Here is a 17,831-nt window from a genome sequence, read left to right as displayed (position 1 = left end):
ACCAGGCAGGGCAGATGGACCCTTTCATCCCAGTGTTCTGGAACTGGATGGAGAAACACTTGGTGTGCTTAATGAGCATTAGTGACTGAGGATTCCCAGTGCTGGGGGAGGTCTTAGGAGCCTTGAGCTGCCTCTCAGTGATCCAGTGGGAGCAGTGCTCTGTGTGGGTGCCTGCTGCCTCTCCCATGGGATCCCCAGGACATGATCTAACTGTCAGTTTGCTCTGCAGCAAAGACACCCCTGTGGAAAAGAAGAAGAAAGGGAAGAGGAAAAATGAGATACCAGTGAACAGTTTGGATTTGGATCAGGACCTCCTGAGCTCATCTGTACAGAGCCCAGAGGAGTCTGCAGAGTCAGCTGACAGCCAGGTATGTCCAAAGCCCTCAGCTGGATGCTGGTGGGACAAATCCTGTCTGCCTCTCAGAGGGACCACAACGAGGGCCTCTGGGCACAGGAATTAGCATGTTCAGCAGTGTGGTCAACTTCTATGAGCCTGAAGTCAGCTGTTGACCCAGGGTTGAGTGCACGCTGCTGGCCTGGGCCCTGCATGTCTCAGCCTTGGGTGCCCCTCTCCACCACAGCTCTGGGCATCTCTCTTTCCTGGCATAGCACAGGGGGACACGTTGGCCCCACAGCCTGTGGGGCTGCATGTCCTACATCTCTACAGAGGTCCTCTGCCTCACGTCTTGGGGACTGATGGGGCTCTCTGGGTCAGGATGGAGATATCAGCACCTCAAGGAGTGCCTGTTCTTCCTACCACCCCCATCCCGCTGGGGCAGGGGAGGGCCTGGAAGGAATTCTGGCAGCCCTGGGACTTTCTCTCTGCCACTCAAGCAAGAAGGAGGTACTTGGTCTGCCCATGCCTCCCGGCACTGTCTTTTTTAATCTTGTATACAGAAACGACGCTCAGGACGGCAGGTGAAGAGGAGGAAGTACAACGAGGACCTGGATTTCAAGGTTGTGGATGATGATGGCGAGACAATTGCTGTGCTGGGAGCTGGGCGAACCTCCGCACTCTCCGCCTCTACCCTGGCATGGCAGGCAGAGGTAGTGTTGGGTGTGGGACTGGGGGCTGGGGGGGATTCTGCCTCATGCAGGGTATCCCAAAACATCAGTGCTGAGGCTTGAGGAAGTGGTCAGTCCCAGCTTAGGTGAGAGAGTGCCTGTCTGGGAGGGTTCAGGCTGGCTTTTCAGGAACTGTGAGATGAACAAGAGGCGTGCTAGTCCAACTGTCCTCCTCCTGCTTGGAGACTAAGGCCTCTGAAACGTGTCACGCTGCTGGACATATCCTACGCACTGCCCATGCCCATCTTTGGCTTTGGTCTCTGTAGCTCCTGTCCATGATTATTATTTTGTCCCTAGTAGCTGAGGGCTTTGTAGGTGCCAGGTCATAATTTTCTGCCCACATTGCTGCTCTCCATCAGTGCCTCAGAGTACAGTGATGCTAGCCTGACCCTTGCCAGCTGAGCTGATCTGCTGGGCAGCATGGCAGGGATCTGGGCAGCATGGCAGGGACCACCCAATGCCACTGCAGTTTGGGCCTTTCTGTCCTTCTGCCCACTGGTTCAGTGCTGGCTCCTGATGGGTGTTGGCTGCTCCTGCCTGCCTGTCTGACTGTGTGTTGGATCCTGCAACTCATTCCATCTCTCTGGTCACTAACAAAGCTGCCAGATATTAATAGTGATCTCTAGTTGTTTTCACAGTGTTTCTCTTACCCTCTCTAGTCCCCTGCTCTCAAGGTTTTGGTGGGTATTAGCTCTGTTGATAAGCCCTGACCTGATGATCCATGCCTGGCCTGGAGCTGCCACACACCCACAGGACATGCTGCTGGTGCTGCTTCAGCTCTGCCTGAGGCTGTGTCCCAGCTGGGCTCCTGGCAGCCATCTCTCCAAGTGAGATTTTCAGAGCAGCAGGTATGAGCTGCCTTTGGCATGTGTTCATGCTCCCACCCTATTCTCCTCTCATTCCTAAACTTCCACCTCGGTTTGTTCTGCTCCAGAAGGGTCGTAAAGGCTGATGTCCAAAGCAACCAGGCTGGGTGGTTGCTCTGAGGTGGGCCAGCCTACCCAGCTGGGCATGCCCGTGGCTGCTCCGAGGGTTGGAACTGACAGGCAGGGCAGGATGTGAGTGCTGTGACCTCAGGGCTGCTTTCTCCATGGCCTGGACTTGCAGCTTTCCCCTTGCATCCTGGACACAGTCCTAAATAGCTCTTTGGGCAGCGCAGGGCTCCTCCAGCAGTCTTCAGGCAGCCAGCAATGAGCCACAGACCAGTGGAAACCTGTAAGGGCTGTGGATCAGCATGAGAGCTCCCAGGGCCAGGGCACTGTGCTGCTGAGATGGCCATGTTCACACCAACCCTCTGTGGGAGAGTCAAGCAGAGCCCAGCAGTGCCAGTCTGAATGCCTGGGCATGGGGAAACAGGCACTGCACAGTGACTGTGGCAGGAGTGCTTCTGCATGCTCCCTTCAGCTGTCCTAACCCAGTGTAGGGCAGAGTTCCCCAAACAGGGCAGAAATACTGCCCTGTGCCTCAGATGGCAGCCGAGGGGCCCAGGCAGACCTGTTGTTCCCTGCTCACTCTGTCATGGTGCTTGGTCCAAACATCCTGCCCTGCACTCAAGGACAGTGCCAAGGCAGCAGTCATGTCTGGGCTGGGGTGGAAGGGTTTGCTGTGGCCCTGGGCATGGTCTTGGCTTTCCCAGACACTTTGTCTTGGTCTGAAAGACAGGTGTCTGCTAGATAAAGCAGGGCCCTCCCTTGAAATGGAAGTTAACCCCTTCCCTCTGAATTAGTGTAATTCTGAAATTAAGGGGCTCTCAGGTACAGATATGTGGATAGGAATAACAGTTCTTTCCTAGTATGTGTAACAAGGCAAACAAAGCGGCCCCAGCAGTGGAATGAACAGCGAACAGAACAGGAGCCCAGTCCCAGTTCTCCCGGCCGCGGGCGCTTTCCCTTTGGTGCAGTTCCCGTCACGGCCGGCAGGGAGCGCCGGCGGCTCCCGGGGGCGGGGCAGGTGCGCTGGTCCCCGCGCGGCTGCAGGGGGCGCTGTGGCGCGGGCTCGGGGAGCACGCGGTGATGGCGGCCGGGCCCGGCGGGAAGGGATGGGAAAGAGAGGCTTTGCTCGGGAGCCCCGGGCCAGTGTCGGTCCCGGTGCTGCAGCAGGACTCTCGGAAACAGCAAACTGAAGTGGCAGGGTGTCCTGGCAGGCCAGGGGAGCTGGGTCCAGCGGCAGCAGAAGGGGCAGCTCCCGGCGTTGGGATGGCGGCGGTAGAGGTGACCTTCCCCTTCCGGAGCAGAGAGAGAGAGAGAATGAGAATCTCACCGTGTCTTTGTTCCTCCGAGAAAAAAACTCCCAAAAACCAGAGGGGATTCCCCGCCCTGACTCAAGTACCTAGCCATCAGTGCTTCTTAGTATGTCAATGGGAAAAATTCCACAGGCAAAGAGGAAGACAAAAAACCTATCCGTGACACACTTTCAGATGAGTGGTGTGGGATGCCCTGTCTGTCTGTCCTTCTCCAGCCTGCCCCTTGCCTTTCTTTGAGAGACTTTCTAGTCTGCAAAATAATACCTCAGGACTGCTTTACCTTTGTCCATATTCTGCCTCCGTCAGAAGGGAATGAACAGAGTCCTTCTGCTTTCTGCTCTGCACTTTGCTTCTCCTTCTGCTGTACTATCTTCCAGCCAAAGCAGATCTGATACTTCTAATGTTCAAGCAGACTCTGGTTTTGGTGTCTGTCATCTATCCTGAATCTTCCTCTGTGTGTGTCTCCTCTGTAGCACAGACAGGCACAAGCCTGGCTCTCTTGCCTCTTGGCATTTGGTGGGGCTGGTCCTGGTGCTGCTGCAGCCAGGAGAGCCTCCACCTTTCCAGAGCTGGCAGCAGGACAGCATTAGGGCCACCTGCAGCAAAGCCTGTGCTCAGCAAGAGGGGCTGTGCTGGGAACCCCTGGGTGCCAGCAAAGAGTATCTGTGGGTGAGTCTTTGGGGACACAGTAGAAGCCTGCAGAGGGAAGGAGGCAGCACTTCGAGCCTGCCAGGAAGAGATGCATGGAGAGTGCTTAGGTGAGGTGCTGTTGCCCATGTCTTGTAGCCATGGGCAGATGACAGTGTGTGGGTGATGTGTGGCAGGGCCTGACAGGCGTATTGCCTGCTCTTCTGAAGCCCTTGGGGCCATGCAGCACTGTGGTGCTGTATAGCTGCCAAAGCATTACCAGAATATGACATGGAGAAGAGTGCCTTGGAGCAGGAATGTGTGCATTTTGGCATATTTTGTTCCTTGAGTCCATGGGCAGAAGTGCCCAAGCTCCCTCCTCTTTTCTGGGAGACTTTCCACTCTCTCTGGCTGCCCTGGTGTAGCTGGAAGGACCCACACAGCAAACGCAACGTGCTGTGGCCTGGCTGACCTGAAGAGGACAGGCTGTGAGTGTAGCTGGGCTGGCGGCACCTACATCCTCACATCCAGCAGGGGCTCCCCAAGCACAGCTCTCCCAGCTCCCAGTGCTGGCTCTGTCTGCCTGGCTGGGGAATTGGGAGAGAATCAAGCAGCCGTTCTGTGCTGGGAGGGTGCCAGGAACACGTGATGAGCCAGAAAAACAGAGCTCACTTTTCCTGTCCCCAGGAGCCTCCTGAGGATGATGCTAATATCATTGAGAAGATCCTTGCCTCCAGGATGGTGCAGAAGGAGGTGAGTGGCAAAGATGTCAGTGGGGCTAGAAATCCCTGAGCAAAGGAGGGATGGGACCTGGCTGCCCTGTGTAGCAGGGACACGAGATTGCATTTGGTGCTGTTGCTCCTGTGATGGGGTGCTGGGGTATGCCCAGACTGGCACCTTTCTGAGCTGTGGATCAGTGTGATACCTCTCCTGTCCTGGGCACCAGAAAGCCTCTGGAGAGGAGTCAGGCCTGGGCTGATGCCCAGAAGGTATTGGAGTCCCCCATGCTCAAGGATGATCTCACATCATGTTCCCCAGGGCTACTGTGTCTCTGGAGCAGCAGCACAGCGAGTGCCTGGCTGTCCTCACTATCCCTGGGGCTCAGTCCCTGGAGCCTGTGGCCAGGCAGGGGACGGCTGAGCATGCCCCCCCAGCTTCTGCACAGCCTGTGTGTCACTGACTCTCCTTCCCTTGGTTTCAGGCTCATCCTGGAGGCCTGGCATTTGAGACAGAGGAGTTCTACGTCAAGTACAGGAACTTGTACGTGCAGTGTTGTGGTGCTTTTTTTCTGTGGACCCTGCGCATGCAGGAGCAAGGACTGTGTGCTCCCAACTCCATCCTATTCACTAGCTGCAGCCCCAGCATCCCTGTTTTCCTGCTCCTGTCCTCATGTGCCAGCTGTGGTGGTGGGAAGCAGGGAAGCTGCTGCAGCTTCAGTGCTTGGTCTTGGCCTGGTCCTAGGGCCTGGCTTTCCCCAGTTTGGGGTGGCATAGGCATAGGCATGGGGTGGGTATTCTCTGTATTGCTGGGATCTCCATGCTGCTCTGTGTGGTGCATGGGTTTGGGACCAAAGGCCTCCTGGTCACATTGTTGAATTTTTTCCCCCTGCAGCTCTTACCTGCACTGTAAATGGGCAACGCTGGAGGAGCTGGAGAAGGACCCCAGGATCTCACAAAAGATAAAGCGTTTCCGGAACAAGCAGGCTCAGATGAAACATATTTTTACAGAGGTGAGAGTGGAGCACAGTGAGCAGTGCTGATCCTGACCCTGAGCCCAGTGCCGTGGCTGAGCAGGCCAGGAGCTCCCCCTGACACCTTGCTGCCGAGACCATCTCCAGGGCCAAAGCCACCAGGGCTGGAGCTGAGGGACGCCTGTAGTGTCACTGGCAGAATTATGAGCAGGGTGACAAGTGTCACTTGCTAGGCAGTGTCAGCTCTGGAAGAGTTGCTTGGTGGGAGGGAGAGCAGCATATAGGGCTGGAGGTGCTTCTGTGGTGGAACAGAGATGCTGTGAGAGAGGGAGCTATAAATATCTGGGCTTAGGGCAGCTCCTGCCTGCTCTGCTCTATAAGTGGATTAATCTTGCTTAGTATGAAAGGTATTCTATAATTTATCTTGCTGCTTCAGAGATAGTTGTTGGATCTCCTCAAACTGCCCCTTACAAATGTAAATCAGGCCAGTGGGCTATGAAAATTTCTCCATTGTAGCTGGAAAGCTGGGGGTGTGTGTCAAATTTCTCAGTCACGAATCTGTTTGGAGTCTTTCTCAGGATGCAGAAAAATAAAGCATGTGTTGGAACACTCTGTACCACTGACAGTTAGCAAGGAGCACATGCTCTTTTCCTGTAACTAACTGGGGCTTGGGGAGTTGTGAGCATAGAAGCCTGATTTTTCTCCTTCCCAAGCCCTAGGCCATGTCTCTCCAAGGACTGTGCTAGGTGGGACAGGAGGGAGGCAGAGACAGAGACCAAGGTGTCACCCCTTGCAGCCATGGGGTTCATTGGGTGCTATGCATTGTGGCGGTCGCAGGTCTGGCTGCTGTACCTCAGCTGGAGCAGACATCTTAGGACTTGTACCTTGGGGCCAGATAGGCTGGAGAGGACATTCCTGCCTCCCAGCAAGGGCAGCACAGAGCATGTGACTGTTCTAAAGAAAGAGCTTTGCCTTCTGCCGGGCTCCTCTGTCCTCCCTGCCCAGAGACAGATGTCTGTACCTGTGTCCAGGGCACTTGGTGTGTTGCACACATCCTGGGGACGGATACCCCGCAGCTGTTTACTTGTGCCCATCTGTTTTACCCTGAAATCACCTTGAACTTACCTCCTGCTTTACTGTTTACCATCACAGCCTGATGAGGATTTGTTCAACCCGGATTATGTGGAGGTAGATCGAATTCTGGAGGTGGCTCACACAAAGGACCCTGACACTGGAGAGGTGAGAAGCTGCCTCTCTTGCTTGCCCCATGGAGGGAAGGAGGGAGACTTTGCAGAAAGCCCGGCCCCATGGCATACATCATGGGCACCCCTGAGCCTTCCCAGCCTTCCCTTGCACAGCTTTCCCTGTCCCCGAGGACCTTTGGTACAGGGTGGATGGAGGGCTGCTGACCCTCCCTGTCCCTGAGCCTGTCTCTCTCTGTACTGCAGGAGGTCACTCACTACTTGGTGAAGTGGTGCTCACTGCCCTATGAGGAGAGCACCTGGGAGCTGGAGGAGGATGTTGACCCAGGGAAGATTAAAGAGTTTGAAGCCCTCCAAATCCCTCCAGAAATCAAGCACATGGTAACGTACCCTGAGGTAACGTACCCGGCTGGCAGCTCGCTGCCCTGGGCGCAGGGACTGGCTATGTCTTGCCACAGTCCAGCAGTGTTGACCTTGTCCCTAGTGCTGCAGTGCAAGCCCTGTATCCTCCCCTCCGGAGGTCTGAGGGTGGGTTCCAGAGGCCAAGCCCTTGCTATGACTCAGCTGTCAGTGACTGCTTTGAAGTGTTGTCTCTGATGTGCAGCCCCAGCATCGGGATCTGACCTCACTGGGCATTAACATCTCCCATGGACCTTGCTCCTGCTGTCCCCTCCTAGGAGCGCCCAGCATCTGAGTCCTGGCAGAAGCTGGAGAAGTCTCGGGAGTACAAGAACAGCAACCAGCTGCGGGAGTATCAACTGGAGGGAATGAACTGGCTGCTCTTTAACTGGTATAACAGGTGAGGAGGGACTGGAGCCCAGTGCTGCCATGAGCAGTCCTGCTGGCAGCAGGCTCTGTGTGTGCTGCCATGGGAACAGGAAGCTGGGGAGCAGAGCGGACAAACAGGGGCCTAACAGAGCAGACACTGAGTCGTTCAAGTGCTGGAGCCGGCAGGCACCTGCCAGAAACAGTGGATTTGCTTTAGCTTTGCAATTGAGTCTTTAGGGATGTTTCTTCCTGGTAAATGCTGATGAGTCTTGGAGATAATAGGGCTCAGCCATGGTTCTAAGATACACCTGCTTTTTTTGTATTGGCCAGGCTATTGGTGACCCACTGTGTGGCAGGCAAGTGGGAATATGTATGTTCTAGCTGCAGCAGGCCATCAGATGCATCTTTCATGTTCATGTGTACCTGAAAAACATCATCTTTCATGCTGATTTTGAATCCATGATCTTACAAGAAGCTGGCTGGCTTACCCAGACACATTTAGGCCACTATACCGAAGTCCCCCCACGCTCCATGCTGCAGGGTCAGAGAAGTGTGGGCAGAGGAGGTGTGCCTGACATCCCATCAGAGAGTTGGTGATAGAGTGGTTTCTGCCCCCAGGAGCCACATTGACCTGACCCTGTCCATCTCCGCAGGAAGAACTGCATCCTGGCTGATGAGATGGGGTTGGGGAAGACAATCCAGTCAATCACTTTCCTCTCAGAGATATTCCTGATGGGCATCCATGGCCCCTTCCTCATCATCGCACCTCTCTCCACCATTACGAACTGGGAGAGGGAGTTCCGCACCTGGACGGAGATGAATGCCATCGTGTACCACGGCAGCCAGATCAGCCGGCAGATGATCCAGCAGTACGAGATGGTGTACAGGGACGCACAGGTGACTGATGCACACAGCCCTCCCAGGATGCATCCCCCAGCCCTGACTTCCTTTGCTTGGGAAGCACTGAGCTGCCTCTGGAGCTTGTTCATTTGGAGAGACAAAGGCGATCTTTACAGCCCCATTTGGTGGCATGGGCTCAGGTTGCACTGTGTATGAGTGAACAGGCACAACTCGTGCAGAATGGGGAGGGTGCAGCATAGGCGTGGTTCTTCTCCAGCCTATGTGCCTCCCCTGGGGCAGTGTCTGGTTTGGAGATACACAGCCTGCAGCCATCAAGGAGGCTTGCAGAAACCTGCCCAATGCTTGAGAGAGATTATTTTGGGGGAATTCCAGCTCAGAATCAGATGCTCACATTAATACTGTCAGACAGGAGGTGCTGCCACCCTGGAGCCATCTCAAACTCTGGTTTCTGTTTTCCTAGGGTAACCCTCTCCCTGGGATCTTCAAGTTCCAGGTGGTTATCACCACCTTTGAGATGATCCTTGCTGACTGCCCGGAGCTGAAGAAGATCCAGTGGCGCTGTGTGGTCATTGATGAGGCACATCGCCTAAAGAACAGGAACTGCAAACTCCTGGAGGGACTGAAGCTCATGGCTCTGGTGAGCATGTCCTGCCTGGGTTCACCTGGGAGCAGGGTGAGCTGGAGATGGCCATGCTGAGCAGTCAGATGCCACTGTCAGCGGCTCAGGCCCTGAGCCAGGCTGGAGGGAGACCAGGCTGGAGGGGGCCCCTTGATGGACAGGGCACTGGTGCCCTGCATGCCTCACATACTTCTTTTTGCCAAAGTGAAATATTACCTCTCCTTGTGTCTTCCCACCTGGGGGTGATCCCTGCCAGAGCCCTGCCCAGCCTTGCAGCACAGTGGGAAGCTGCTACAGCACATGGGGACAGTTGCTGGCCAGCCTTGCACAGCACCCCTGGCCATGGTGTGCCTTGTGCCCTACACTGGGCAGGGCTGTGGTGTCTGAGCTGATTTCTTACTGCTGTACAAACATGGAAGTAGTCCGTGCCAGGGGTGGGTTAAAAAAGGGATCAATGACCTGCTCTGAGAAATTATCTGAGAAATTATGTCCAGATCTTTTCTGGCCCTGGGAAAAGCAGCGCTGTTGTTAGCTGGACAAGGTCCAAACAGACCTTTTGGATCTTCCAGCTGTACCCAGCTTCTCTCACACTCAACTGTAGCTGGATCAGTCCTCCAAAAATAATTAACTCCCACAAGTTCCAAAAGGCCCTGCTGTTTCCCCTGACTCTGTGTCTTGTGCAGCGCCCTGCTATGTTGTGAGCTTGGGTCAAAGCAGGGTTGCTACTGGTCCCCCTTCTAAACTATCACCTTCCTTTATACAAGTCCTATGGGAGTCTCCCACCTTACAATTACCCTTCTTTCCTAGCTGGCCACTCCTGAGGAAATTTCGTGCAGTAGACTGGGAAGGAGAATTAGCCTGAGTAGTGAGCCCAAGGCTCTGGGAGTGCTGGGACAGAGGAGCTGATGCACCCGGGACCAGCACCTGGTGGTGCCTGAAGCCCGAGCCCATGCTGACAGGCATGGGAGGGAGAGCATTCTCCTTGAGGGATCATCTGGTCCTCACACCCCCAGGTCTTGGGGATTGTTTGGACCCCATCTCCTTTTACTGTACATGTACCTCCATGGTGAACCTCGTAAGAAAAACTCCCCCTTGTTCCCAGTGCGCAGTCATACCTACCCTACTGATTTTGGAGCACCCTGCTGAGCCTGGCCCTAGCAGCAGGTTACTGCTGACCCTTGGTGTCCCATGGCTCTGGGCCGTGTTCCCTCTTGCTCTCTTAGCCCTGAAGACAGACATCCTGTCCCCGCTGCACAGAAGCTTGGGCTCTGTCAGTGTCCCTGTCCAGCACCAGCACAGTCCTACCCGAGGGTCCTGTGCCAGGCCAGGGCTAAAGGCTGGGAGCAAGTGTGAGGTCTTGGGTTTGGCTGTTGTTGTACAGAGCTGGACTGGAACACGTGCATGGGAGCCTCCTGGGAGCCATAAGACAGTGTTGTGTGGCACTGGCTTAGTCAGGGGCTCTCACCATGGCCAGGGAAACCTCTCAGGGTGTGTATGTGTGCTCCCAGGCCACCCAGAGTGCTTCTTAGGCTGGAAGACCTGTCTTGGGACACCTTTAACCCCAGCTAATGAATTTGAGCCATCAACATGTTTTCTGTGTGTTCCCAGGAGCACAAAGTGCTGCTGACGGGGACCCCCCTGCAGAACTCAGTAGAGGAACTCTTCAGCCTCCTAAATTTTCTGGAACCACAGCAGTTCCCTTCAGAGACAGCCTTCCTGGAAGAGTTTGGAGATCTGAAGACAGAGGAGCAGGTACCTGGAAGAATGATAGCAGTGACTTAGCACAGGCCACTGGGATACCTGGTGACCAAGCTAGGCATGCTTTCAGACATGTGCTTCATGGAAGTGGATAGGACTCCTTGTACCAGGAGAAGCAAAGTTGTGACAGAGCCCCCGATGCTGCTTTGGGGAGAGGAGATTCGTCCCTGCCAAGGCAGTGGTCTGCTCCCAATTGACTCCCTGCTGCCCTTTGGATGCCTGGGTAAAACAGCTCACCTGTCTGTCCCACCTAGTCTGTCCCTGAGACCAACAAGAGTGCAAGGGGAATGGGGAGCTCAGTAAGTCCATGTGTCAGTCATCCTTGTCAGGTTCCCCTGGAGAGCCTTCCTCCAAAGCTGTCCTTGAGTGTGGGTACTGAGAAGCTGCTTCATTGCCTGGGCTGTCCCACTGCCTTTTGAATGTGGAAATTGCACAAAGGCTGTCATTCTGTGGAAGCAGGCACAGGCACATGAATCAGACACTATCTCAGCTACCATCCAAACTCTCAGGTCTCCTCCTGCATCAGACACCTAAGGCTGCTGGCAGCAGAGGCATGTGGAGTTCATAGCGCAGGACTAGTCATGCCTGCTCCAAGGATCCCAGCCCCTGAAGTTGTCATGGCTGGCTGCTGAGCAGATGCTCCAGAGTCCCCTGTAGTGGCTTTGCAGTGTCGGGAGGCTCCAGTCTTGCAGACCCCTCTGCTGGGTCCATGTGCTTGCCATGCAGGGAGGGCAGTGAGTGTCTGTGCTTGCTCTGCAGGTGAAGAAGCTGCAGTCCATCCTGAAGCCCATGATGCTGCGACGGCTGAAGGATGATGTAGAGAAGAATCTGGCACCCAAGCAAGAGACCATCATTGAGGTGGAGCTGACCAATATCCAAAAGAAATACTACCGGGCCATCCTGGAGAAGAATTTCTCCTTCCTCTCCAAGGGTGCCAACCAGCACAATATGCCCAACCTCATCAATACCATGATGGAGCTGCGCAAGTGCTGCAATCACCCGTACCTCATCAATGGTGAGGGCTGTGCACAGGAGTTATGTGGGGGGACACACAGGTATCACTGCAACATTTACTGTTCACTCCCAGTAGAACTTGTGCAGCTGGGGAGCCAGCTCAGGTCTTGTGCCATCTGCTGATGGTGTGGCAGTGCTCTGCCCTGTTGCCTTCCCATGCAGCCCAGCTCCCTCCAAGGGCTGCTTGCTGATGGGCAGCTCAGGGTTTCCTGAGGCTCACTGTGTTTGTGGGTGTTCTGAGACAGGACCAACGTCCCAACCTGACTTGTTCTGCCAAGAGCTGATGTGAGCCCTGGAAAAGTTTAGTCACAGACAGGAGTGGAGGTTCTGCAGGAGGTCTCTAGCTAGCCTCCCTAGCTCTGACTGCATGTGTTCTGTTGCTCATATGGTCCCTTTCTGCTGCCCTTGGCAGCTGCACTGCCAGCCTTGCAAAGAGCTCACATCCATTTTTAACCGGCAGGGGCAGAAGAGAAGATCCTGGAAGACTTCCGTAAAACACACTGCCCAGAGGCACCAGACTTCCAGCTGCAGGCAATGATCCAGGCAGCTGGGAAGCTGGTGCTCATAGATAAGCTGCTTCCCAAGCTGATCGCTGGTGGGCACAAGGTGCTCATCTTCTCACAGATGGTGCGCTGCCTTGACATCCTGGAAGACTATCTCATCCAGAGACGGTTAGTACAGGCTCCAGTATTCACCACGGCTCCTCCACAGCACCTCCATGCACTGCACACAGAGTGGCAACAGCACAGGGTGGGGATTTGTCATTCCATTCCATGCCCACACACCAATGAATCCGAGTTAGCATCTCCTGCTGGTGGGTATGGAGACCCCAGAGCTAAGCAGCTTAGTTAGACCTTTCATTCTGTGTAGTCTGGGGCTAGTCCTCAGAGTGACCAGGTGGAAGTAGATCTTCCCTCGGTCCTGGTTCCCATGCATGCCCCATATCCATATCCATGCATCATGCATGGGGTTGTGATGGTTTTGCCATCATAAGAGGCACAACTTTTGGCAACAGCCACAGTGCACACAGGCTGATGGGGCCTGGGCCTCCACCTGGGTGCAGGTCCTGTCAATAAGTCCTGGCTGGTGTGCCCACACAGCCTGGGGGAAGGAGCAGAAAGGTATTTGAAAGCCACAGTCTCTTCAGGCGTCGCTGAAGATTCTGCTTTGATTCTGCTCTAACCTCTCCCCTTGTTGAGCAGGTACACCTATGAGCGCATCGACGGGCGGGTGCGCGGCAACCTGCGCCAGGCTGCCATCGACCGCTTCTGCAAGCCCGACTCGGATCGCTTTGTGTTTCTCCTGTGCACACGGGCAGGCGGGCTGGGCATCAACCTGACAGCTGCCGATACCTGCATCATCTTTGATTCCGACTGGAACCCACAGAATGACCTGCAGGTGATGGGCTGGGCAGGGCCAGGCTGTCAGGAGGTCCTGAGGCACAGCTCCTAACACTTGTGCCAGGGAGGGAGAGCAGGGCAGTAGCACCAGCTGTACTGGGCATGTACTGGGTGCCATGCCAGGACAGCTGGCAGGAATGTGGACAGAGGGAACAGGACATGGGGGAGATCACAGTGTGGCTCTGAAAGCACAGATGGGCCACAGAGCAGGCAACAGTGTGTCCATACCTGGCTTTGCAGTGGGTGCAGTGTTGTGTGCCACATCTGCAGAGAGCCGAGGCTCCAGCCTGAGCCCTGTGTCTTTTCCTGGGGGTCCTGGGATCTCCTATTCCTGCGCCACAGTTGTGCAGGCTGTGCCAGAGCCCTGCCAGGTCAGCCCCGGGCAGGGAGTGAGGGTGCTGTGGTGGGTAGGAGGGGACTGTGGGTCAGGTGGGTGGGTAGATGCTGGGTGCCACAAGCCACATGGTTCTTATCTGGCTGGGCTCCCCGCACCAACACTGTACCTCTGCACTGACAGGCTCAAGCTCGCTGCCACCGGATTGGGCAAAGCAAGGCTGTGAAGGTCTATCGCCTCATCACCAGGAACTCCTATGAGCGGGAGATGTTCGACAAGGCCAGCCTGAAGCTGGGCCTGGATAAAGCTGTGCTGCAGGACATCAATCGCAAGGGCAGCACCAATGGGGTAGGTTGGCTGCTGGAGCAGGGCCAGGTGGGAGCCTCTCCTCCTCTCCAGGGAGATCTCTCCTCCTCCCCCTGCAAGTTACTGCCAGGTCAGAGCAGGGACTGAGCAGGCTTTGGGGAGGGAGAGCCCAGTCCCAAACACTCACACTGCTGCTCTTTGGCCTGCCAGGCTGTTCCTGCACTGCCATGGGGACAGGGGGACATGTGATGCTGTGTCCTGGGTGGCATGGACTGAACAGTCCCTGACAGTCCCTCATGAAGAGTTTTGAAGTGAACTCTTTGCTTTAACAGCAGCAAGTGTGGCTTGGCTTAGGGCCCTTTCTCCTGGAGCAAGGGGAGGAGCCTTCTCCTGTTGTGCAGTGGTCATGGCTGCTGGCCAGGTTGGTAATGCCCCTGTGTTTTGGGCAGGTTCAGCAGCTCTCCAAGATGGAGGTGGAGGACCTGCTGCGGAAGGGTGCCTATGGCGCACTCATGGATGAGGAGGACGAGGGGTCGAAGTTTTGTGAGGAAGATATTGATCAGATCCTCCAGCGCAGGACACAGACCATCACAATCCAGTCTGAAGGGAAGGGTTCCACCTTTGCAAAGGTGTGCTGTACTCCATTGGGAGGGAAGGGCGATTTGCTTTGGGGGTTGAAGAAGGGGAACATTCAGGGCAGTAGTTGTTGGCCAACCTCTGACCTGTGTATGGAGACATGTCCACATGGAGGCCAAGCTCTGCTCAGGAGTGAGATCTTACTGGGGCGCTGCAGTTGGTGTGGTCTTCTGTCTCTGGTGGTCAGGAGAGCATTGAGGAGGAGCCACCAGCCTGTTGGGTTATAGAAGTCTGCCTAGGAGGGTTCAGCCATGAGGTCTGGCTCTGCATAGGGACCCCAGCATGGTGGCAGAACCCTGCTGCTGGGCTGCACGGTGCCCAAAGCCAGGTGCTGCTGTGCCATGGAAGCTGAGTGCTGTGGGACCTAACAAAACCCCTAGATAGAGCCTGAGGAACCAGCTCTGTGCTGTGCTCTGGCTGGTGCCTGCTGGGGTCACTAAGTGCCATCTGTCCCTCCTCCTCTTGCACAGCCCAGGCTCCATTTACAGTGAGTCAGGCATGACTGCAGAACAGAGAGGTTCAGCTCCCTTAGACAGACAAAGAACCGTCTGGCACATATCAGCTTAGGGTGTAACATCCCACAGCAGCAAGACCATGCACTCAGATAGGTGTGTGGGGAAATCTCTGTATGGGAGAAGGCACACCTGGATGATGGGTTGTACCCTATTCACTCCTCTTCTTTCTTTCCTAGGCCAGCTTTGTAGCATCAGGAAACAGAACTGACATTTCCTTAGATGATCCCAACTTCTGGCAGAAGTGGGCAAAGATAGCAGAACTTGATACAGATGCCAAGAATGAAAAGGTAGGATGCAGTTTGTGTGTGCCCTACAACTGATCTGACACCATGTGACCTGGTGTGTCCAAGTGGGAGCTGCATGCTTCCTCTGGGCTTCTGAAGAGTTTTGTGTTAGGCATCAAGAATTACTGCAAGGGAAGACTGACCCATGAATGTAGCTAAAGCCCTGATTTATTTAGCCACATGTTGGTCTCTGTCTCCCTGATCTTTCAGGGTACTCAGTCTGTATTCCCAGCTACTCCCAACAATCCCACCCTCTGTTTGAGAGCATTGTCCAAGTGCTCCTGGAGGTCTGGCAGCCTTGGGGCTGTGCCCATTCCCTGGGGAGCCTGTTCAGTGCCCAGCTGCCCTGTGGGGGAAGAACCTTTTCCTGATTCAGCTTCAACCATTCCCATGGGACCTGTCCCTGGTGACAGAGAGCAGAGATTGGAGCTGCCCCTCATGAGAGCAGACTGGTGCCTCTGTTTGGCAGGAGGCAGGAGGCACAGGGTACTGGCACTGGCTCCAGTGCAGCCCCAGGGCTGCCATAATTCCAGCTAAGGCAGCAGTGCTGTATAAGATGGTTGTAGACAGCAACAGGAGGGAGGCCCTGCAGCTCTGCAGAGCTCCCTGCTTAAGCTGGAGCAGTGGGAGAGTGAGAGTGTGTGTGTGCATGTGTGTGTCTGTATCCTATGTGCCTGAAATCCAGGCAGATTTACATGGCATTAATTCATTCAACAGGGCAGGATAAGGAGAGGGGGCAGGTGCATCCTATTTAATTTCATATTGCTCCCTCCACCTTCTTGCAAGCTTCTTTTCTTGTTCCAGTCCACCTGTCCCCCTGACACAGAGATTACACTGCCTTCAGCACAGCATTTGGCACAGGCAGTGCATAGAGGGCGAGGAGTGACTCAGAGCTGAGTCAGCTGCTGGCAGTCAGCAGTTTGGACACAGAGAGGCTGATTTTCAGCCTGTCACCCATCAGGCTGAATTTTGTACTGGCCAGGAGCTGTCACTTGTGCAGACAGAACTGCACAAATATAACTTGAAGCAGGTATCCTACTGGGAAGGTGATGGTCAGCCACAGGGCTAGCAAGCTAGGAGCCAGAGGCTGAGCAGAGCCCAGGTGACAGGGGCCAGAAGAGCACATGTAAGTGTTTCTGCCTTTACCTGGGAGCAAGCTCTGCTCTGTCTGTCACAGGAGAGCCTAGTCATTGACAGACCCCGGGTAAGGAAGCAAACCAAACACTACAACTCCTTTGAAGAGGATGAACTGATGGAGTTCTCTGAGCTGGACAGTGACTCGGATGAGCGACCCACACGCTCGCGGCGCTTTAACGAGAAGACGCGGCGGTATCTGCGGGCTGAGTGCTTCCGTGTGGAGAAGAACCTGCTTATATTTGGGTGAGTCTCACATCTCTGAGAGCACAGCCACAGTCTCCAGCTGCCCCACTGCCCACGTGGGTCACTGGCTGCACCAGCCACTTCCTGTCTGTCCTGCTTGCTTTGTTGCCTCCTTCCAACAATGACCTCCCCCGAGAGACCTGGGCTCTAAGAGAAGGTTTGGGATGGAAGAAGAGTTAGGAGGACAAAGCATGAGCTGGCAGTTGCACTTCTAGAGTCTGCTCCTGCCTCTGCTCTGTTCAGTCCTGCAAACCTTTCTCCATCTTTTCTCCTGTAATGTGTGTGCAAAACATCCTTATCTAGGGGATCTGGCAGGGCTGTGCTCCCAGAGGAGCTCGGGGGGGAGGTGCCAGCAAAGTCTCTAATTGCACAGGAGCGTTTACTCTGTGTTCCTGCTGTTTCAGCTGGGGACGCTGGAAAGATATCCTGACCCATGGGCGGTTCAAGTGGCACCTGAATGAGAAGGACATGGAGATGATTTGTCGGGCCTTGCTGGTGTATTGTGTCAAACACTACAAGGGGGATGAGAAGATTAAGAGTTTTATCTGGGACCTCATCACACCAACAAAGGATGGCCAGAATCAGGCTCTGCAGAATCACTCAGGTATTGCGTGTTCTCTCTGCCATTGCATCTGTACCCATTGTTGTGTGCCAGCCTGTGAGACCGAGGCTGCAGAATTCAAAGCAGAGATGATGGAAACAGTCTGCAAGTGTTTGCGCTTCAGCACTGCAATTCTCTTCACAGAGAAAGGGGCTTCCATGAAGCTGACCTCCACATTGACCCTCAGAGCCAGCAGCAGAGCCTGGCTAAGTGAGGGAGGCTGTTTTCTGGCTTTCAGTGCAGAGAGAGCCTTGTGGTGGGAAGAGAGATACTGCTAAGTCTTCCCTGGTCTGTGAATACTGCTGTGGTTCCCCTGCGCAGGGAGATGCTGGGCAGTGAGCTTGTGAGCGCCTTATGAACGTGTTTGGTGTGATAGGGATGAGGGTGCTGATGCCACTCAGGGCATGGACATGCCTCAGGCTGCTGCTCAGGGCCTCCCAGGGCACAGCATGGCCGTGGTACAGGCAACACAGGCAGCTGCACCAGGGAAAGCTGGAGGTGCAATTGGGCATCCATCTCACACCAAGGT

At 55.0% G+C, this 17,831-nt stretch overlaps 1 protein-coding gene across 1 annotated transcript in view; it reads left to right on the top strand.

Moving 5' to 3' along the window:
- Positions 1-17,831, top strand: part of CHD6 (chromodomain helicase DNA binding protein 6) — an 88,272-nt gene that overhangs the window by 46,894 nt on the left and 23,547 nt on the right. The window contains exons 3-21 of the mRNA XM_062504765.1: positions 230-368; positions 898-1,047; positions 4,622-4,687; positions 5,136-5,194; positions 5,546-5,663; positions 6,777-6,863; positions 7,073-7,207; positions 7,504-7,625; positions 8,248-8,491; positions 8,916-9,092; positions 10,683-10,826; positions 11,592-11,847; positions 12,307-12,517; positions 13,049-13,244; positions 13,764-13,928; positions 14,336-14,515; positions 15,214-15,324; positions 16,499-16,701; positions 17,106-17,305. Coding sequence (XP_062360749.1) covers positions 230-368; positions 898-1,047; positions 4,622-4,687; positions 5,136-5,194; positions 5,546-5,663; positions 6,777-6,863; positions 7,073-7,207; positions 7,504-7,625; positions 8,248-8,491; positions 8,916-9,092; positions 10,683-10,826; positions 11,592-11,847; positions 12,307-12,517; positions 13,049-13,244; positions 13,764-13,928; positions 14,336-14,515; positions 15,214-15,324; positions 16,499-16,701; positions 17,106-17,305 — 2,963 coding nt within the window. The remainder of the gene's footprint in view (positions 1-229; positions 369-897; positions 1,048-4,621; positions 4,688-5,135; positions 5,195-5,545; positions 5,664-6,776; positions 6,864-7,072; positions 7,208-7,503; positions 7,626-8,247; positions 8,492-8,915; positions 9,093-10,682; positions 10,827-11,591; positions 11,848-12,306; positions 12,518-13,048; positions 13,245-13,763; positions 13,929-14,335; positions 14,516-15,213; positions 15,325-16,498; positions 16,702-17,105; positions 17,306-17,831) is intronic.

This window comes from Cinclus cinclus, chromosome 18, assembly GCF_963662255.1.
Source record: "Cinclus cinclus chromosome 18, bCinCin1.1, whole genome shotgun sequence".
NCBI lineage: Eukaryota > Metazoa > Chordata > Aves > Passeriformes > Cinclidae > Cinclus > Cinclus cinclus.
This window is presented reverse-complemented; position numbering and strand designations above follow the sequence as displayed.